General features: G+C 36.7%; 1 protein-coding gene across 5 annotated transcripts; it reads right to left on the bottom strand.

The window, feature by feature from the left end:
- Positions 1-2,634: 2,634 nt before the first annotated feature.
- On the bottom strand, positions 2,635-23,276 carry LOC103707818 (coiled-coil domain-containing protein SCD2-like). 5 transcript variants are annotated; one of them, XR_003385868.4, is made up of 17 exons: positions 22,471-23,276; positions 21,581-21,750; positions 20,764-20,839; positions 20,611-20,652; positions 20,470-20,532; positions 18,691-18,740; positions 18,573-18,600; positions 17,475-17,549; positions 17,236-17,346; positions 17,086-17,146; positions 7,329-7,445; positions 7,080-7,227; positions 6,840-6,909; positions 5,601-5,642; positions 5,198-5,238; positions 3,353-3,479; positions 2,635-3,073 (listed from the first exon to the last, which is right to left on the bottom strand). XR_003385868.4 is itself a non-coding variant. In XM_008792481.6 (17 exons), the coding sequence occupies exons 1-17, from the start codon at positions 22,825-22,827 to the stop codon at positions 2,961-2,963; spliced, it is 1,665 nt and encodes a 554-aa protein (XP_008790703.3). In that variant the 5' UTR covers positions 22,828-23,276; the 3' UTR covers positions 2,635-2,960. The 5 variants fall into 5 exon arrangements, 3 of the variants coding, with proteins under 3 accessions (XP_008790703.3, XP_008790705.3, XP_088562710.2); XM_008792481.6 differs by having other exon boundaries at positions 7,106-7,227; XR_015971053.2 differs by lacking the exon at positions 5,601-5,642.
- Between the last annotated feature and the right edge of the window lie 249 nt (positions 23,277-23,525).

Below are 23,525 nucleotides of genomic sequence, written 5' to 3'. Positions count from 1 at the left end.
GCGAGCGATTGGCCGCCCACCATGGTGGAAAGGGAAGGGAGAAAGAGAAGGGTCGAGCCCTTTATTTTTTTCTCTTCGTCCAACCGACCTCTATCGCCGTCGATGTCGTTGGGCCAGTCGTCGTCACCGGGGCCGAACTGCTGTGGCCCGCCATCCATTGGCTCCTCCATAGTTCGGGTCGAGAGGGAGAGGGGGAGAGATGACTCCCTTGTGGAGAAGAGGAGAAGGATTTCTCTCTCTTCTCTTCCTTCTTCCTTCTCTCTCGCTCTCTCTCCTCTCTCAAACCTTTCTCTCTCTTCTCTTTGATGAACTGAAGCTATGTGGATGAGGGATCAGGGGAAGCGATGGTAGACCCCTCGTGAACCCTAGTAGAAAGTTCTGGGTATTTGATTTTTAATTTATGATTTATATTTTAATAACATATTTGGTATGGTAGGAGAAACGATTTGCAAGACAGGAACGGTTGAGCAAAGTTTTTGATACGGCAGTTTGTTAATGAGGTGTAGATTGTGTGAAAAGTTGAAGTAAGGCTTTAACATCTGGTTTTTAATTAAAAAATAAAAAATATGAATAATTTAAATATTATAATTCTAAAATTAGATAATTAATGGATAATTAATTTATTAATATTGTAAGTTATTGATAAGGGACAAGTTGGTTTTATATTGATATTAAATTGACTGGACATATTAGGTGTGAATTGGTAAGATTGTAGCTGCATTGGATTGCGATAAAGTTAAGAATCTTTGTACTTGGTTACCATTATAAATATAGTACTTGGTTACCATTATAAATATATATACATGTTATTGATTTGTACTGTTGTATTTGCATCATGAGTTTTACATCGATAAATTTGGTTTGACATGTGATGGTATGATTTATATGATTTTCAATACGAATATACTTATATGGATATTTTATGTGTCAGTTATTGAAAGTATGATTATGTAAATAATGATATCTTGAATTTGAGAGAAATGCACTATATTAGTAGAAATTGAATTAACAAAGAGTAACATCTAAATTAGACGGATAAGATATAGTTTGGATTTACCTTATCATGGGATAGTGTCATGGGCTTATGCATGGGATAGTCTCTATGAGCTTATGCGTGCAATAGTTTCCACAGGTTTACGCGTGGGATAGCGTTATGAGCTTATGCATGAAATAGCCTTTATGAGCTTATGTGTGGGATAGCGTTTATGGGCTTACGCGTGTGATTTTGTCAGTCTTGGATTGGGTCATGATCTTGGTTAGTCCAAAAGCTGAAAAAATATTACTATAAAATCTGAAAATCAAGTTAATAAGAAATGAATAACATGAAATAAGAAACTGTTGTCGAATAATTGGTTAAATTTGATATATATATATATATATATATGTATATATATGGTTCTTTGGTAAGGTAATAACAAGGGCTTATGTGCATTTTATTTGTATGAGCTTTCTGAATATAATTATGGCATTCATTTTACCTGGTATTGTTCGTCTAATTATTTTTCTATTACTTATGGTGTAGCAGTTCAAAAATTTTACTGGGCTGAAAAAGCTCATATTCCTTATTGTATTTTTTTCATAGATTGCAGGTTGCATAGTACTTAGCTTTGGTTGAGATCACAGATAGATGAATTTGGTAATTTTGTACAAATTTATTACTTTGTTATGAAACAAGAGCATTTTTGTTCATGGATATTGAGGTTGTAATAAATTTTCCGGCCTAGCATATTCTCTAGGGTGCTACCCTTAGGAGTGTGCGACCGTGTAACGTGGCCGACCTGGATAATGGGTTCGGGGCATGACAATAGTACACTCCAAAGAATTCTACATTACAAAGTGTTCTTGATATAGGTTAGCCTTGGAAGAAACATAATAATTGTATTCGCAGAACAGCGGAATATGGTAGTGATTGGATCTTCTGTCAACTTTAAAAGGAATCACTACGTCTAAAGGAATCATTACATATATAGCAGGTTTTGTTTATCATTTTCCAGCAAAATGGAATACAAACAGCAGTTGATCCCCTTCTATTTACACCGTAGGGTTTGTAGAAGCCATCTCTCTCTTTGAGCATTTCATTCCTTAAGATACCGCAGGATAGTCTCCAATCCCTGGGTTTCTCCCATCATCTAACTTCTAAATCAGACATTTTTAACACGAATGGTAAAATGGTAAAATATTTGTTCATGCCAGTTTACAATGTAGGCCTTTTACATCCTCTACTAAACATAACGAGACCTCTCCAAACTACAGAGGGCAATAAAAGGCACCATTTAGAAAGATCCAATCATTCACTTGCCTAATAAATCCCTCATTCTTTTCTCCCTCTCCTCTTGGACTTCTGTTAAATTTGAGGAGGGAAAGGTGGAAAATCTTGCAATAAAATAGGAATCATCAGCAGATAGCTGCCTTCTTTAACTCACATCCAATACTTGGACAAGTCTTCATAGCTACAACTATCATATGAACTTTTACTAAAATAAAAAATTCCCTGATAATGCAAACTATTTTAGATTCCTTTGGACTTTAGAGATGAAAACTAGTTCAAGGAGAAGCTAATGGTCCTGTTAACTGCTTCGAAGACAAGGTAAACAAGGTAGTAATCTAGGTAATACAGCTACAGACAGCCAAACAAAGCTGCAACCAGTTAATTTTGATACAGATGTAGTCTTCTTGACAAAAAAAGAAAAACAGCCACGCTAAATGTCAAGTGGCAATTGATAACCTTGTTTATGTTAAAAAAAAAAGTATACAAAAGACCAAAAAGATTGAAGCCTGTCAAAATTACATAAAGGCAACCTACAGATAGAGGAAAATGTGGTTGGCACCTCCTGATAATTGTTGCCCTTGGTTACTGGAAGCACGCAGACATGGAGATACGTGGATCTCTAAACTGAGAAACTGATGATGGATGCCATGAAAAATATAAAATTATTAAACAGAAAGAACAAGGAGTTCAGTCATAATGAAGAGTTCTCTGTGCCTGAGGAGGCTTGCTCTATATCTCTTCGGGATGCTTCCCATAAGTGCTGTTCAATACCCAGCTTTCTCAGCTCTATCAGACCTCTCTCCACTGCAATGAAACATAAAGATGAAAGATAAGTCATATCTAGGATCTTCCCAACAATAAATTCCCAAGATCCATGAAGAATATGGATCCAAAAACCAAGTACTTAGCATGCAACCATGCTAACACAGTGGATACCTGTAAATCATCCCATATCTCTCTGAGGGAATATTAAACATGAATGAGAATTATCCAAAATAACTTTGGTCCAGTGGCCTTTAGATTTCATACAGAATACAAAATAATAATACGGATTGTTCATTGGTGAGGAAAGAGAAGATATACCATCAACAGCCTCATGAGAAGTTTGTGGTTGGCCGCTACGACTGATCCAGAACTGCAGCCTCTCTTCAGCGATATCTTCTTTTATGCCATGGACTTTGGCTCTTCTCCAGAAATATACAAGCCAAGCCTGTAGAATATCCACAACTGAAGGATAACTTGTATGCATATTTATGATGAACTATTACCAGCAATTGCATTGCCACAACACAAATACACACACAAAAGAAAACATACATACAAAAAAGAAAACCTTCTTAATATAACAAGTCCCTTGTCATCATAATATATATAAGGGCATTACTATAGTGGCTAATATTAATTACAAGCTTGCTTGCTGATGAGATCTGATAAAAGGGTTGATAACACAGATGACTATAGAACTAGATAAGTGATAATGTGCAAGGTTAAAGTTTTACATTTTGTTTAAGAAGAAGAGTATTCTCTAATTAGACAGCATATAGTTAATGATAGAAGGTTTAGCACATCACAATGGGCATTCAAGTATATGCATACCGTAAAGGTAAAAACTGACATATTAGCAAAAATGTCCTCTGCTGCAGTTAAAAACTTATTTACTTGCTGAAAGTCAAAGGTTAATAATTATAAATAAAGTTGTCAAATAGCATCACTCAGAATTTTATGACCACCAAGCCTAAATATTATTAGCGGTCCAAGTCAAAATAGTTCACAAATTTGAAAAATTTATGAATCATAGGACACTGAAGGAAGTCACAAAATTCAAACTAGAATAGCAAAATTTCATTTAAATTGAAGGATTCAGGTTTTGATACTTTAATGAAGCCTCTCATCTTGCATCTTAAAGAGTTAGTAATATATTTTTGCATTGGTATACAGAATCTGGTCAATTTATGAAGTGAGAATCATGACATGATTCTGTCTAAAAACTTCAAAAGTCAAATAGAACTAGGACCTATCCTTTTCTTGTATTTGTTTTGTGGAGCTGCCAGACTAATCACATTTTGGCAGAACAACAACCCCAATTGATAGATTCAGAGATAATGCAGAGAGAATGAAATTGTCCTAAACGTATCAATTTCCTTCTTCTACATTTTATGAGTCGAGTTGTTTTTGGGATTTGGTCTGTCAAATCCTTCCATAATGTCTAATTCTTTCTATTAGAAGTATCATGCCCCAATATTTGTTTCCTTTGGTTCTTTGAAACCCATTTGTTTAGATTTTGAGACCAGAAAAGAAAATACAAAAACTAAAGTTGTTCAAACTTTTTCATCTGAAAACTAGAATATTATGATAAAATCGTTCTTAGCAATCGAAATTCCCACAAGATCCTGCGTCTAATATGAAATAGATATATAATTGGAGTATGCACCTTTCATTTAAAATACATGAGAAATTAGGAAAATATAATGCATTTTCTCCATAAAATCAGGCCATTCACTGTGCATTCCTTTAGTGTATACATGTTTATTAGCACTTCTTTTAATTAGTTTACAACTTTTCAGGACTTTAAGCAAAACCCTTTCAATCAAGTTATTGTTTGGCAAAAAACATGAATGGTACCTGCTGACCAAGAGAAGAAGATATGGAAATAAGATAAGCTAATGAATTTCACAAGCAAAGATATGTGCTTTTCACTTAACATAGAGATATCAGATAGTTTTAGAAACTGGTAGAAATGTCTTATAAAGAAGGAAAAAACATCAGATCTGAGGACAGTGAAAATACAAGAAAATTCAAAGTATGGTGAGAGCAAACTGCATAAAGCTCAGCTATTCTGATAAATAAATAGAAATCTAAGCAATATAATAATGATGCACTCAATTGAAGCCTTTCAGAGTTTTTTTTTTGTTTGTAAAAAAAGGGCACCTGCTTAAATGTAACATCTTGCGACTCCTCTTGGTTCAGTTCTGCAAGAAATATCAGTAAAATATCAATTTCAGTTAATACGTAGCAAATGCATGGCAAAGAAAAGAAGCGGAACAGCTTAAAGAATCAGTCATGTAAAGCTGATGAAACAAGCATTTATGGAAGTCAAACAAATCATCCAATTGAATATGCAATTGCTCACACACACGCACAGACAAGCACATGCCACCCACCAACTCCCATGCTTGCATGCACATGTATGCATTACACACAGATGCATGCACACAAATAGGGTGGTGCATGTATATGGAATCCATTAGAAGTGGTATGAGAATCCTACAGGTAAGCACAAAAAACAGTTACAAATAACAGTTTTTGCTGGCAGATAAAACATGGTTATTACCAAATGACTCCAACAACTTTGGATCACCAGGTGATTTAAAATCTGCATACACACAGGGAAATATAATGTATTAAATGTTAATAGAAGATATGAAGACAAAGGATGTTATTTTTGATCTATTAGGGCAAAAATCCTTCAATATGAGTAGTTACATGATGTAATAATAATAAAAAAAAACTGACTAGTAACAGCCTGCCAGCCTTCCATAATGGCATATTATATTAAAAATATTATGGAAGGCATATAGTTGTGTTGTGCAATATCTGTGTGAATTATGCTTGCACAAAAGTAGTTAACAAAATTGAGTTGACTACAATTCAAGAAGCTCCCAGAAATCAATTTGTCTGATCTCAAAAGAATGCATCACCGCATATTCGTTGCTTGGAGATAAACGTGTTATGACACCATGCTGGTCAAGCCAAAGCCATAGCATATTGCCTACTATACTATGATACATGTTAATATTGTTCACCACATATGTGATGACCCTCAAATATGAGGGGTGTATATTGTACTGGTAACTAATAATTACCAGTCAATGTTTCATAATATATGATGCTCTGTTTATGTAATGAGACAGGGTTGAAATCATGGGAAGTTGCATACAAAATCTGGTCATTTCCATACATGTTACAGAGCAATTTGGTACATCTGCTGCATTCTAATTTCTAGAGTTATAGGATCCATTGCTATACCAAAAACCCTTTAAGATATATTCCAGCAAAATCCTACACCAGAACATATGCTGCTGAAAGATAAAAAAGACCTAAGTCATATTTCTTACAGTAAAGGAAGTTCCTAAGTAAGATAACAAGAATTATATGAACACAATGACATGAACTGCAGTGAGCACACAGTAAACTGGCAGATCAAGAGCAATTATGCAAACTAGCCACTTTTCACAAGGCACAATATTGCAGAACTTGATCCATATTCAGCAAAAGCAAGTGAGAAGTAAAGATATTATCTATCTGGTATTACCTTTAATAGATTTTCGGAACGAAAAATTGGGAAAAGAGAAGGATAATACATATAGAAGTTTATCTCTTAAGATATTAGAACATAAATTCAAAGATGACCAAATTTTGTGTAGATGCTAAAAGAATAAAGCAGAAAGAATGCGGCAGGCAGCAATCAATCAAATATCAGCCCCATGATGGTATTAGCTAGGCAAGATCAAGTGTAAGACACAAGACGATTATGCAGAGGATGGTGCCATAATCTAAAATATCCACAAACCTGAAGACAGTTGTCGAAGCGAACTTGGTCTCCTATGTTGAGCCAGTGCAAGCATAACGGCATCCTCCACCTTTAAGTCGATGGTCAGAAACATTAAAAGACAGCACAGTCAGGCAAACTCAGTACAATGACTAAAAAGGTGAAAAGAATGAGCTAGATCTGTAAAGGTTTTGAAGCAGCTAGTTTTTATGTAAGCATAAAGAGAGACATAGTTAGGGATAGACAAAAACTAAAAGCAACCTTGAAGATGGAACATAAAAGAGGACCTTTAAAAATGCTAGTTCTCTTAGGCCCTTCTCAACCAAAAGCATGCTCTCTATGTTGCCTTCTCCAGTTTTGTCACTCAAATCCCCAACAAGTTTATTTCTTCCCCCAAAATCATCTTCGCCTATTTAATAAAAAAAACATTTCAAATACTTTATCCTCAAAAAAAGAATGATCAGTTGAAATAGTATTAGTAATCATATTACTAGTGACCAATTGACTTGCCTCGATTCAACAATTCTTCCTTGGCCTTTTGACCAGCAGAAATGACAACTTCAAGAGGAAGAGGAGCTAATGATGACCAGTGCTCATATTTTGATGAAGAAATCTCTGGATAGATGCCTACAATAATGTATATAAGACCAGAAAACATCAGAAATGCAATAAATGAAAGATATGAACACAAACAAACAATTGTGTTGGCACACAAACAAAATGGGTTTAACAGATGACATAATATTCATTTTTTCCTTGCAATCCATTTTAGCACCTTTAAATTTGCATATTATGTTACAGGCCAGCATTGTTTCTCCATATAAATAGCAGATAAATGGGTATGACCACCTGGCTTAGTTCATCATAACCTTCTTAACGATAAGATTCGGTGGTGATTAATCATTGAAAATGACCTCTTTAGGAGACTTGCATATGGAAAATTGGCCATGGGGAATAGTTGGGTTAGAAATTGTAATCTTATTGCAAGGTCGAGGATAATTGGAGAATATCGAAGAATTAACTTCTTTAGCCTCCCTTGCTCAAATGGTTTGGCAAAATTTAAACATCATGGCCAATTTGTGAGAATAGGTTTGCTAAAGCCTCGTATACTTAACAAGGCCTTAATTTGTGAGGCCTGGTCCATCTGGGCTGGCCTAGATGGCCTGGACCAGCCACCCATCCCAGCTGTAGGCCAAGCATGCACTCTATACTAGGGGCTAGCAGCAAACTCCCAATGGGAGTCTTCTCGATGTAGTGGGAAAAAGAGAGAAGGGGTGATTTGATCAACGAGATTATGCTTTGAAGATCAACATATAAATAGAAGAAAACTGGATTGAGGAATTCTTCACTTGGTAAAAGAAATTCTCTCAAAAGAATTTTATTAATATCTCAAAGGTCGTCTTTTACAATGCATTACATACATATTTGTAGGACATGATATCCTAACCTAGTTCGGGCATTAAACCCGATGCAGAATCATACTTGAAATAAGACTCAACAATAAGAAAACATACTAGAATTATTCTATTACACATATGGAAAGGTGACTCTAATTTGATTATCCCCAATGAAAAAATTATAAGAAAATATGTCGAAAACCTCTGAATCTGAATCCTGTGAGAAAGTATGCGAGCTCACGGGATCAAAATTTCTACTTACTATAGTTTTCACCCATGAATCTGTTGTCTCCTCTGACGCTTGGCATAGTCTAGTTAGTCATAGTACATGTTGGTTGCACCTTGTGCTGCATTATTCTCCTTAGGTTGGAGAGAATTCGTTTTCCAATTCAATTCTTCATTTGATATATCACCATGGTATGGCATGAGGTGCTTAACACCGAAGCCATCATGGGTGCAAATATGACTTGGTAGCTTCAGGCTGTAGGCATTATCACTAATTTTCTCTATACTTTCACATGGTCCAACCTTACGAGGAGGGAGTTTTCTTTGTTCCCTAGCCAGTAGGCACTCCCTAGTAATGATAGCCCACACAGTTACGAACTTCAAATATCACCCTACATCTATGCTCATCCACATGCTCCTTGTAACGCCTATTTGATTCTTCAATCTTCTCCCGCACCTGAACATGTATATCTTGAAGCTTTTGCACCATATCTTCAGCTCATATGCTAGTTCGATCGGTTTGTGGTATCAGTTCCAAGTCCAAAGCGCATCTTGGGTTTCAACCATACACAATCTGTAAAGGACTGAAACCTATCGATCTTTTGATGGATCTATGGAATGCAAATTCTGCTTGCGTATGCATCTAGTTCCACTATCTCAGATTCTTATAGTATGTTGCCCAAACTTCTATTTACTACCTCAATCTACCCATCTGTATGTGGGTGGTAACCACTACTAAATGAAAGAGTTGTTCCCAGTCTTTGCCATAAGCTCCTCCAAAAATGTGACACAAACTTTGGGTCTCGATCTGAGGTGATTGAAATAGGAACTCTTCTAACACAAACTTTGGGTCATGATCTGAGGTGCCTTAGCTCCAGACAGCTGGTCTAACATATCATCTTCTAGCTCATATTGTGGTTAAGGTAAGTCCGCCGCATGACCAGAGATTCCCCGACATCTCCATGCACAATCTACTCCTTTAGTTCATCCTCATAGTTGTCAAAAACAGGCAATGCTTCGCGACTTACAGGTTCCTCTTCCTCATCATCAGTAATCAATAATTGCTTCCCTACTTGCCCCTTTGGCTTCTCGCAATCTACAGTTTTGTGGCCTAGTTCTCCATATGAAAGCATCGTGTCCGACCTTGTGCATTTTGAATTGGCTGCAGCATTCAATTCTGAGTTGTATGTGACGCCATGGTACCCTTGAAATAGCAGAATTACCTCCTATAGAAACTCAGCCTAATGCTTTAGCACCTTGCGGTGTCGATACTTGTCGATTTCTTTGCAACTTCTTCTCTATCACTAGAGCACATTGATGCGCCTTTGATATTTACCAATAATCCCTCAACAACAATTCATCTTGAATTTTGTGTAAACTCCTAGTATATCTCGAAACTAATTATTTTTGGGATTCAACCAAATCATTCTGAGTGGCCAATTCATAGAATTTTTCAGAATAATTATCAGCTCAGTCACTTCCATGCCTTAGATTTTGTAATCTATGACATAGAGTACAAATATAGTTAATAAGGAAGGAACTCACCGTGCATCTTCTTCATCTTTTCCCAAACAATGATTTTTGGCTTGCCGCTATGCTTCCGCATGATTTTCAATTGGTTCCACCATACAGCTACCCTGCCTTGCAGTTGTGTTGCCACTAGCAACACTTTCTTATTGTCTGAAACCTTCTTGAACTTAAGGATCTTCTTGACCGTATAGAGCTATCTAGGAACTCCTCCACAGTCAAGCTCCCTGAGAACTCGAGTAGGGTCGATTTTGAGGCCCTGCTCCTATTGCCTTGATCCCTACCAAAAGGTCGGCTTTCCCTTCGATACCTTTGGTGCAATCTCATGGAAAGGGCTGAGCATGTCCTCATTCTTCTTGACCTCTTCCACACATAAGAGGGGTTCAATTGTGTGAAACTATCAAGTAAGGGCTTCGATTTGGCGTCGGATCTCCGCTGCATCCAACATTGATTAGCTGCCTTGTCTCCTCCTGCCGTAGTTGCCTGCACCGTCTACTTCTTCTTCAGAGCCATCCAAATTAGATCAAAAACTTAAGCTCTGATACCAACTAACATAGTGGGAAAAGGAAGAAGGGGCGATTTGATCGACGAGATTATGCTTCGAAAATTAACATGCAAATAGAAGAAAACTGGATTGAAGAATTCTTCACTTGGTAGAAAAATTTTATTAATATTTCAAAGGATGTCTCTTATAATGTATTGCATGCATATTTATAGGACATGATATCCTAACCCTGATATGGGCATTAAACTCGATGCAGAATCATGCTTGAAATAGGACTCGATAATAAGAAAATATACTAAAATTATTCTATTACAAATATAAAAATGTGACTAAAATTTGAAATTGTCCCTAAAAGAAATTTATAAGAAAATTTGTTGAAAACCTCTGAATAAATCATGGGATGAAAATAAATCAAATTTTTTTCGCTCATGGGATTCAGAAGCGAGCATGCGAGCTCACGGGATGAAAATAAATCAAATTTTTTGCTTATTGCAATTTTCGCCATCCAATCCACTGGATCTTTTGATTCTTGACATGGTCTAGTTGGTCATAGTACCTGTTAACTGCACCTTATGCTGCATCATTTCTTCCCCTTGCCGACCTTGATAAGAGTTGCCATACTCGAGCAGAACCCTAAGGATCCTCTACAAAAACACACCCGCTCCTCGTCTAGACGATCGTGATCGAACACCGCCGCCTCCTCTCTTTTTTCTCTTGATTGCTGTCGCGCTAGATTCACTGTGCTACTGCCATAGCCTCATAGGAGACAAAGTAATCGGTGTCTCTACCTGCTGATATCCTGCTTCCTCTACTATTCTAACTATTGCCCACTGTTGTTGACCCAGATTGTGATGGAAAAGCCACCTGATTCTACCTCAAGCATCCCCATTTTTCTTCCCTATTTTCTTTTGTTTCACTCGCTGGCCGCTTGTCGTGGCCCATCAACCCCATGAACAATGGCCCTTTGGCCACCGCCACGATCCAATCACTAGATCCTCCTCTTTTTCCTTTGATTTTCAACCCAAACCCCTATTTTGCTAGTCTTCTTTTTGTTTTAGTTTCATCCAACTGTCGGCCACCGTTGTTGCAACCTTCATTGGAGGCCAAACCTCTAGCAAGTGCTCACCATCGCCAATGCTGACCTTCCTCCACCCTAGCTAGAGAGTGAGGCTGCCCTCCCCTGTTTTGTTTTTCCTCTCTTTTCCTCTCTTCCTCTCTCTTCTCTCGCTTTTTGTCTTCTCTTTCTCTTTCTTTCTCTCTCTACAAGTCTCAGTGGCCCTAGTAGAGGGTCCCAGCCTCCTATGTAGACCCCTAGGTTGACCTTAGTAGAATGATCCAAAACCAAGATTATTATGACCATTTATCGTGCCGATCTCCACCTTAGCTTTTGTCAAGCACTCCAAATTATGTTGTTTGGCCTAATTTTGATCTATTTTCGATTCTTTAGTTTCCTACCATATATTTAGGTTTCAAAGTTGTTGAATATGGATTAACTGCACTTTGAATGGCTTTGAATAGGTTTGGCTGGTTTGCTTAGTTGACATTTGAGGTTTCAAGGTGAAAAAAATGTAAGTAACCTTTACACTCCTTACTAGTTTTCAAACTACTGGTTATTTTCAATGCACAAGACTTTGTAAAAGTTATAAATGATATTTGGTATTGATGATTCTATATTTTTGTTAAATGAAAGAGTGATTATTTGATATTATGAAAATTGTGTTTTGTCATAAAAAGAATGATTCCATGAATGCTTTATTGTTAACGGCTTGTTTATAAACTATGAACTCCATAATACCATTTGGTGTCTTTCAACCAATTTATTTATGTATTTTTTAAGAAAATATGATTGTTTTAGAGGTTCACTGATAGCTATGTACACCCCTAGAACTAAGGGTAGATCGACAATCGGAGCTAGTTCGATATGGCCCCGCTAACGGGTATAAAGTTGGCATATAAACCATGTACTACAATTTGTGATACTTATTCAGTCACGGTCTTATCACGGGTATAAAGTGCTCTCAGCATTAAATGTTTGTGAGCATTGTGCTGGGTTATGATGTGGCTAAATGACAAATGTTTTATGACTTCAGTTATGTTTTACACTTGGAACTATATTTAAAAACTTGATTTATGCTTATGTGAAAGCATAATTGATTTTATGACTTAGTTTTTTATATTATTACTATTAAATATTCTATTTCCAATGAAAGTTATTATATTTAAATGATTTATTGAGCTATATAAAACATATGCTTGATCCAGTAGTAGTATGAGATTTGCTTACGAAGCTGTGTAGTTTACTCTTCTTTTTATCCTTTCAAACGAGCATGTTGCTAAGAGCGAGTGATCCAAGCTAGGGGGCCCGTGCTAGCAAGCTTAGAGCTTTTGCAGCAAATTTATAGCTTATTAGTTGATTAATGATATTGTGGACCTATAGTTGATGATTTGGGGATTTTGAGATTCTGAGATTTTTAATATTGTATTTTAGGGATTTAGAAGCTCTATACAAGTACCTGTTTCTTTATTTAATTGTTGGGAGACTTTGGCCCTTGTATGTTTTGTATGAGTTAGATTTTTATATAGGTTGCTACAGTTGGCTTCGTGTTATTATGGGCAATACACTTTAGTAGCATGGCCATGTCATGTTCCAGATTTGAGGGTGTGACATAACTAACTATGAAAGAATAGAATTTTTTTTTTTAGTGTTTGATCAAAGTTATTAAAATCTCAAGGCACACCAAGGTACAGGTCTCTTGGAGCTTGAGACCAAGGTGCAAAGCAAGGCGCACACCTAAGTGAAGTAACAGAAAACACACACATATGTATGTATATATGGGGAAAGCTTTTTAGTTCCTAAGTGACACTCAAGCTAAATGTTCCCACTACGCAATAACATTTTACCCTCCATGAATTGCACTATTGAATCATGCTTGCATGAGGGTGCTATACATATATATACATATACAAACATGCATGCATGCATACATATATATGCATTAATTTTACACATTTGTGATTGTGCATATGTGTTTCTACCTGACATACATATGAAGACAGACATACATATAATGAATTAATGATGCTAAACATATTTTACAAAAAAAATTACAAAAAGAACACAAATCAGCATAAAAACATATGAAAACAATTCAGCCCACCCCAACAAATGGTCACATGAATTCACACCACACAACACAGTACACCAACACAAACACAAACAGTCATCCCAGCATGTTATACACACAAGACACACTTGCAGCCATCCATAGTAACATACACACATAAAACACACAGAATGAAGGCATTGCTTTTTGCACCTTGGTGCCTTAACAAGGCCCACATAATGTGTGCTTTCTTGAGCACCTCGAAGAAGCTGCCTTATCTTGCTTCAGGTAGGCAAGGAGCTGAGGTTGCGCCTTGCGCCTTAGGCACGCCTTTGACAAAGCTGTGCTTGATAACGAATCCTTTGGTTGGTTGTATAAGGATGGTTGGTCATGGAGGTGGGAATGAACAGGGCATCAACTGATAACTAAGGGAAAATCCTTTAGTTTTTGTTAATGTCGGAAATGACAAGATTTTGCTTAGATCATCTCATTACACGACGCCATGATATAAAAGTGGATAAGTAAACAAGGAACGTTTTTTTTTTCTTTTGTTGTTGTTGTTGTGCTCTGACTAGATGTTTCTTTATAAAAAAGAGAGAGAAAGAGCAAACCGCTGCTTTATACTTAAAAATTCTTCCCAGATGGTTTGATGTGCCATGCTTAGAATTCAAAATTCCTGTCTTAGAATCAATCACCTATAGCTGCAGTGGATGACTATTTATTTTCCTTTTCACTATCATTTCAGAGCTTTGTCATAATAGAAAACTACTACTAAGGATAAGAAAAGATAATAGCAAAAGCCTACATGAGGATGCAAAGACCATTTCTACTTTTTGTTGATGACAAATAATTTAAGGAGTCTTTAATCTGATTCTCCAGATGCTTGATAAATTTCATTACCTCACCATCTGACTTTCCTCTACATTTGTTACTTCTTATGTGCCACCTTATCATTGAACTCTTGAAGCTTTTGTATAACAACTCCATGGTTTTGATATCTTCAACTAAAGCAGAATGCCATTTGAAATCCAAACAGGCTCGGTTGTATGGATCACAATATGTAATGATCACAGCATCAAATACATTGTAAAATTTGCTTCTCCACTTACAATCAGCACACGGTGAATTTGCATTATATTCCTAACACAGGCAAGCTTGTTGAAAGAGAGACCTCCAGTGAATCCCAGTTGACTTCCTTGTTGAAAGAGAGACCTACCTTATTGACTGTGCAATCTAAACTCATGCAACTAAGGGGACATAATGACTTGCTGTATAACACAAAGTCGAATTACATAATGCTAATGATTGTAAAGAAGGGGAGTGTAATGTGCCAAAAACATCAAGGAACTTATTCCAGTCTTGCCAGCAAATTATTGACACGTTTGTGAACAAAAAGAAGAATTGAGCTCACCTTGATCATACTTTGTCTAACATGCTTGTATGCTTATATGGTCCCTCACAAATTAACTCATTTAAGTTGCATGGCTGGACAGAGAGAAACCTTCCACTCGCAGAAATCAAATACAAAATCTTCTCTGGAAGGGCATTGGAGCTAAATGATAGCAATTTTTTCATGGTTAATAATGTGTATTCCAGTGGATGAGTGTGTGTGCATGCGGTGCATATCCACACAAAACACTTGTAACTTCCATAAATCAAAAACTAGCACATCTAGATGTCAATCTAATGCTCTTATCTTATGGGGAATCAATGTTACTAGGGCACAACCCATCACATATTCTCATGTTCCATAATATTTTGCTAAAAGGAATCACCTGGGCCCGTCAAACAATACTTTATAAGTTCAAGCTAAAAATATAGGGACTACCCACAATACATCAATCATTTGGTGAATTGCAATGCATGAACTAGAGAAACAAAATTACAATAGTAAAAGGCTTTTCTACATATTAATGGGCTGGAAAGATTTATGAAATTTCCTTTATGCAATAGAACATTTGCAGATGGTAGCAACCATTTTCTCCTTCAATGAAGAAATTGTACTACTTCAGAATTATCCAACTCTATGTCTAAAATATTAATGTCATCAGTGCCCTTTTTTTCATCATGTACAACAGCCTGCATTTATTACCCATGCAGCCTATCCTATGAAAGGTCGAGGGCTTTTTCTACTAGCACTTCCATTTTACAACTTCAGCTCCATATCCACCACCCAGTATGTGCAGGCATGAACGAAACTTCACATCACAAAGTCAAGATAAATTCTGCTGTCACAACCTCATATCTACTGCAGTTCCTCCACCTGCTTACAGTCTGTTGCAATTTTAAGAAAACAACCTCAAGACCTTGTTTTATTTTTGAAATATTCTAATATGGTTTAGTAGATGGCATTCTGCATAAAATGATAGATATTCCAGTTGATGATAACCTCACTCAATCATGCATCCTCAGAATTTAGAAATGAATAGGAAACTCAAGGGCCTTGTTTGGTATGAGAATTGGAAAAATAGGAACAAGTTATGCCTTGTGGCATAGCTACTCTAGATTCTGTTTGGCTGTCAAACTCTTATACACAGATGGAATAATCTGAGATGCCCTTTAATTGGATTTCTAAAATAAGCTGAAAAACTGAAATAAACTGCCCTGATTTTTCCTGAAATGGCAAAAGTGCACTTGGTCTGTTATAGTATATTTTACATTATAATTAATATTAAAGAAATTTTCTAACCAATATTAAGTACAAACATAATACTATTATAGGATGGAACACAATATGCAATAATTAAATATGCTACAATATAATTTTTATTATTTATGTCAAAATATTATTAGCATGTTATTATAGTACTATGTTTGTAATAATGTATTCTATTTATAATATCATATATTAAATATAATATTTTTAATTTCACATACTCAATCACATTATGTAAATATTATATAAAATGAAAATCAATATTACAACTATAGTATAACATTTCACAGAAAATATGAATAATATATTAGATAAATCATATTATATGATACATATGTGTTTAACAATAAACAAAATATTATTATGATAACAAAATAAAATTTTATTATTAATATTTTATTTATCATAAGAATAATAAAAATGGGTAAGAAGTTGGCATAAAGATAGGGTGGAAGGCTATTCCAAGGCGAACATAAAGTAGCTAGGCCAAAAAAAATTAAGCATAAGATGGTTTTTGAACATACATTGCCTATTCCAGGTCTATATGCTCGGTTTGCAAATACTGCTTGGCTGGCATCAGACCCTATACTAGGTTTAGGCTCATAAAAACAGAGCCAAGATGTATAGCCTCAGAAGAACTGTCTAATTAAGTAACCACCCTGCACTCATAGGAGATTCTGTGAGAATGTATAACTAGCAGAACTCATCATATTCATTCTTTGAAGATGACAAGGAATTTATATAAGCATCTCAAACACAAACAACAAGAAAAGCTCTGAGTATAGAAAAGATACCAAACACATGAAACCAGTAAATCTTTATATCATGAAAATAACATTATGGAGTAGATTACCATGCTTTACCGCCAAACCCCAGTACCACGCAAGCCAGCATCTCTTAAGAACAACCTCTTCCTATATTATAGAGCATGGAAATAAAATAAGATTCTCAATGGATGAACAAGTATACAGAAAATATCCAAATGAATGATCGCAGTGCAAACCATCTCTTCTTGTGTTAGAATCATTCTTTGTGTCATTGAGCATAGAGCCTTGGCTTCCAATTCAGCTTCTCTGAGTTGTCCAGTGGCTGTTGCAGCCTCTTCTTTAGCAGACTAATACATATGTAGAAGACATGAAAATCACAGTAAATAGCAGAAATTACTTAATTGAAACTACTTTAAGTTGTTTAATGATACATAAAGTTTCAAACTAAATGGCCAATGAAATTCAGGAGGAATACCTCAACTTCTTGTCTGAGAGCTATTAGTTCCTCATCTCTCCCATCCGTAGTTTGCATGGCAGCCTTAAGAGCAGCCTGAGGTGAGAAGGGATCAATTTTTGTTAATTCAGAAGAGAGATCAGCAGGCCCATACAAGGAACTACATTTTTGGCCTACAGTTCTGAGTTTTAACTTCATTTTCTGCTCAAGTCGTACAACCAAATTTGCTCAACATGACCATTCCACTGAAAGAACTGCAACTGCAATTACAATAATTAAATTTGAAAATACACCTGATATTGCAATGCTAAAAAAATGTTGCCAGACTGAACATATCATAAAGACATGGTAACAATATTACTAAAAGAGGGTTCTTGTTTCTCTTGTCTGTTCACTGAGCATCTTCTATCTTCATATTGTAGATAAAACCATGGAACCATGATGCCTACCACATGCAGCATTTGCATCCTGTGCAAGTTATCTTTAGGCATTATTGACTGACTCAATATCAATAGTGGAAACATGTAAATTTATTTAACTTGATTGGATCTTCCCTGCCTGAGCTCCACCCCCCCCCCCCCCCCCCCCATAAAAAAAAAAAGAGAAAAAAAAAAATTTCATAGAATAAACATGCTAGAAACTTGGTTTAGATTTTAGAACATAATGACATTTTCCACAAGTCCCGATACCCAATGGGAGGACTATGCTAGTTCCACACAGAAAGAAGTCTTACTAGAGCCACGTAGCCAAGCTAATATAATGACGGAGTTTTCAGAAACAGAAGTAGCTTCCACTTCAAAAACAAAATTCCCTACAAGATAGTTTTCATGCTTCCGTCAAGAACATAAACCACAGCCCTGGTCATTTACATCAACAAATAAAGGCCTCCATCATGCTTCTAGAGTTCCACTGAACTATATGAAAAGATATTGCATGACTTAAGTATCAATTAACAAGGTAGAGAATAAGTCATATGAGAAGTCCATAACTTGCTCTACAATAGTCAATAAATTGTATCACAAGCAAGAAATCATGACAAACATCACCTACAACTTATTTGGAAAATAAAATTTATATTTATCTATGCTAACTGCATTCAAGCCATCACTGCCAATTTACCTCTCTTTGGCGGAGAGCTGCTTCCTTCCTGCAAATTAATCACCTAGAATGTCATGGTACGAACTGCAAATATAGAGTAATAGTTAGAATACAAGTAAGCACAAAACCTGCGACCAACCTGCTCAATAATTGGGCTTCCAAAGATACCCCTTCTCCAAGAGCAGAAACCTGCAGAATTAAAATATTTAGCAATCAAAGCATCTTAAGCATTGCAACTGAATAGGCAGGCATATCTTAGACATTTGACAAGTAAAAAAAAATAAAGATAAACAATTGTGATATTTACCACAGCAGTGATTTAAGATGAAGCAAGTCACCATTCAATATGATATAAATATGCAAGTCCCTGTTCTTTACTTCTGCCATGTGAATGAGCATCAAGTAGAAGAATATGCATTCAAGAAAATAATAGGATGTCATGATACCTTAAGCATAAGTTTACAAGACAAAAAACGTTTCAAGTGAAAACAAACAAACATGATTAAACAAGTACTGAAAATGCAAAAGGAATGTATGCAATTAAGATAGCTATAAGCAAAAAAGGGTAGATTTAATTGCTAGCATCTGTATATTTCTGGTAGTTGAAAATCCAAATGATGATGAAATCCACATTGACTAGAAGTGCATAAAAGGGAGAAATTCAAAGACTGTACCGCAAACAAAGCTGAATTTGCAGTGGCAGTTTAAAATTGTTTGTTTACTTCATTACATTTTAGGACTACATATAAGTTTGAGCTTGGTGGTTATTTAAGGTTTCTAAATGAGTTTATTCAGTCATGTTTACATGATAATAATTTACGTGAACAGCCCCTAGATTATGTACCTTGTAGGTTACAAGGGCATTCTACATTTTCATAAGAGCTGATGAAGGAGGGAAACGAAATTCAGTTACAAATTTGTAAATTATATGTATGAAACATAATGCATAGGAACCCTCCTCCCTCTTCTCATCCACATTCTAATCTCCTAACACATTTTCGCATTTAGATCTGATCAAGATTTAAAGTGGACCAAACCTGAAAATCATAACTAATAGTTCTTTTCTTTATTCTGCTTTTTCTTCCTCTACTAAAGTGTTCTTATATCTTCATCTAGTACTTCACTCTTCAACATCAAAACTGTAACAGATCAAATCAGAAGTCTGGTTTATGAAACATATGTCACTCTATTTACCACTTTAGCTTGCCCAAATCTCCAACTCACTCATCACTCTACTTCTCCCTAATCTATATCAACCTATAAAAAACAAATCCACCCCCTCTCAGACCCTTCTTCACATACTTCCTGTTTGAACCTGTCCTGGTACAGATTTGGAGAAGCAAACATCAAAACAACATCTCTAGCCTACCTTTTTCTAATTCTAAATTAAGGAAAGGTAACAAACATTGATTCTATCATGATACCATGTCACAGTATCATATGCCTGAAACCCCTTGAAGAAGGAATGGCTTTTTACAAATGGACATATCAGTTGGAATCTAGAATTGATGCATATTTGAATAGTCCAAAGAAATCAGCACAATGGCAAATCAAGTATGGTCATATGACATCATTTTGCATAAGTTATAATTTCGACAATATTGAACTGCTAATCGTAGTTAATCTTCATGCACTATAATATTGCACATGCCATGTGCAGTATTCTAAAATGCAAGAATAATTATATCATTCATGCTAAAAACTCAACTAACATGTATCATTGTATATAGACACCTGCTAACATGCCCACTCTATCAAGTAAAACAACAAGACCATGTGGGATAGAATGCATGAGAGAAGGCATCTACTAATGGAAGCTATTTAATTTTTATTTATGACCAATTGATCATAAATAGTATCCCCAAACTTTTATTAGCTTATCCAAAATAAATAAAGTCAAAAACAATTTAAAAGTGACCTGTTTCTCAAGCTCCTTGGCCCGGGCCTCTGCTTCCTCACATCTCTCTTCTGCAAGCCTCAACTGGTTGACATATATTAATAGTATGCTTTAATGCCTCATAGAAAGGAGTCTAGTTTATGATATAAAAGAACAGTATACCTTTTCAAGGATGCTCTCATTCTCTTCTTGTAGCATATCAAGCTGCAGTGTGAACACAAAGCCAAACAGAATCATCAGTCATTATTTATCAGCAATTGGTTTCAAAGATCATCACAAAAAGGAAAGATGTGATTCATACACTTATATATATACCTCATCTTGAATGACAGAAGCCTCATGCTGAATCCCTGTTTCCCTCAAGTTCAGATATCCCATATCTGCTGGAAACCTGCAGCTTACTTAATCAGCTTATGCATCATTTGGAACCTCCAAGTCATTGATGAATGGAAAACTATCAACCTGTATTCTATGAGAAAGCTATAAATATGTGAACATTAACAACTTAACATGTACATATCGTCATTGCATGCACAGTGACTAGATAACTAAATGAGAGAACAAAATAAAAAATATTGGCATTGATATGTACAGGTAAGTGCAACATTAATGGTGAAGAGATACAGAATTAAAAAGTTTTACAATGCATATAGATGCCAATGACGTTAAAGAAACAAAAGACAGATTCTTAGTTACAGTTTAAAGAACAATGACAACTTGCTCGGAATTTCCTTTTCCCCTGATATAGACATATTACAAATAAATTTTCATTCTACATGCAATCAGTTCATAAAAGAACTGTATTAGAGCTATAGTCCTTGCAAAGATGTCACAGCTCTGGGGAAAAAATGATTGGGAACAGGTCAACAGTTCCATGTCCTTGTAGATGGTTGGTATATTGCATATTATAATCAAGAAGGACAACAAGCTAAACTTTCACCTGAGACTTAAGAGTGCATACAAACACAAGCAGCATTAAAACAAACAAGAAGATATGTAGAATTACTCAACAATCATCAAGTCATCCAACTACAGTCCAACATGCACAGGCTGTGAATAAAACATCAAGCAACTATTACTATTTATTAAAGTGAAACGCAAATCGTGACATGTGAGTAAACCAAGATGTCACCTCTTCTCTCTGCGACTGTCATTGGGAGGTTCAATTGCTGGAATAGGAGAAGGGGTCCTCAGAGTTGATATACTTGGGGGCACCATCGGTGCTGGACAAACAGAAACTGAAGGCGTTCCAGCTGATGTAGAGCGGACTGCTGAAGTATGATCTACGAAGTTCTGACTTGACTGCTCAAAATGTCACAAAATCTAATTAGCAAGCAACAAATCTATAAAGTGTACTTGCAACAGACTGACTTCTACCATGTACAGCCATTGTTTGATCAAATGGAAAGAAAGATAACAACTTTAAAGCACTATAATCCAGGTTACATTTTTTTAAATTTGTACGACCATCTTAAATAGCAAATCTAAAAGAAATTAATCAATTATTGGAGGGGAACTTTAATAAAAGCTAACACTTAATAGAAATTTTCAATAAAACTGGTACCTGGTTCTAATAGTATATTCACTACATCCAATATTTGGGCTATTGCAATAATTGCCAATAATTTTGATTCAACAAGGGAGATATCCAATTAGATATCATTCCCTTAATCTCAAAGTATAGCACAGAGATAACGTCTAAGCGGCAGAACTTCAACAATTAACAATCTCAAAGACAACATTTTATCCTTAAAAATTATTTCCACATCAGATCGCCCCTATTCCCGCCCACGGAAGAAAAATCTTAAATCAATCAAAACTAAATCATTGCATCAAAATTACCAGAAGAAATCTTGCAATTGCCATTTCTAAAAGAACCGTAACAACTGCAAATTTTTGCAAAGTAAATCCATCAAATTTAGTTCTACGAAAAATACAGCGCACGTACGGACGCACCAAATTAAAAAAAAAAAAATTCCCCAAATTTTACTCAAAAGTCGCACTCGGAAGTTGCGAACTTACCGCAGGCGAGGAAGATCTAGTCGACCTCCCAAGCAAAGAAGCGCCACCGCTGCCATTGCTGCTGGCCGCCGGTCGGGACGCGCCGCACCGGAACCCAACGCCGCCGGCCGCGGAGGGGATGTCGTCCTCGTCCTCGTCGTAGTCGCCGGCGGCGCTCTGCGATTCCATCACCTGCGCGAGGCGCGCGGCGGCGGCCTTGGCCGCCACATTCTGCGTCCTCTTGACGCTGGATAGCCCGGACGCCGACGCCGACCGGTGGTGCCCCGGCGACATCCCCAGCGACGACGAGCCCGTGCCGCTCGAACCCCCGTTCCTCTGCCGCCCGTACAGCGGACTCCCCGCCCTCCTCCGATCCATCTCCCTCTCTGCCACCCGCCCACCCGCTACCCCCGCGGCTGCTATTTATAGCGCGCCGGCACTGAGGAGTCGTCAACGTCGTCTCTCCAAGGGAGCCGGGCTTCGGGGCGGAAGGAAGGCCATCAGATGGGGATCGGACGGTAGAGATTTCGTGGGACAACGTTAGCAACAAGGAGGGAGTTGGGATACAGGTGTTGGATGTGGAGACAACCAAAGTGGAAATCGAGTAGATCTCAAGAACGTTGTCTAGGAAACGCCGAGGGCGCTTGTCGTGTCCGATTCCCGGCGAAAATTTAGCTGCTCCTTCTAAGCTCACATGGTACACGTCGGACTGTAAGAGTAGTTTTAAATGCTCTCCGTAGTGCACGGATATCGAAGTCCCCCGTGTATTGCTCTTGCTTTAGTCGTAAGATAGTGCGTAAACGGCGCCGGCTAGAGCAAGATGCGACAGGAGGGAATAGATCTGAACGGTCGTTACCTAATTTCATGGCTGGAACGCTGATTACAAATGATGAGGTGGCCAAAAGGTTGATTTAGAATGCATCTACTAATGAAACAATAATAACATGGTCATGTAAATATGTATCAATTGTTATATTGGATTCATGAATTATAACTTTGAGTGTCTTGTAACGTAGCCAATGGGTCGTTGTTTAGTAATTTAACATACTTTGTGGGACCCACATTAATCGTTGGCT

Source organism: Phoenix dactylifera, chromosome 11 (assembly GCF_051530095.1).
Source record: "Phoenix dactylifera cultivar Ajwa chromosome 11, Ajwa_hap1_PhDact_Kaust_v1.1, whole genome shotgun sequence".
Lineage (NCBI taxonomy): Eukaryota > Viridiplantae > Streptophyta > Magnoliopsida > Arecales > Arecaceae > Phoenix > Phoenix dactylifera.
The sequence above is the reverse complement of the archived record's forward strand: the minus strand, read 5'-3'. Positions and strand labels throughout refer to the sequence as shown.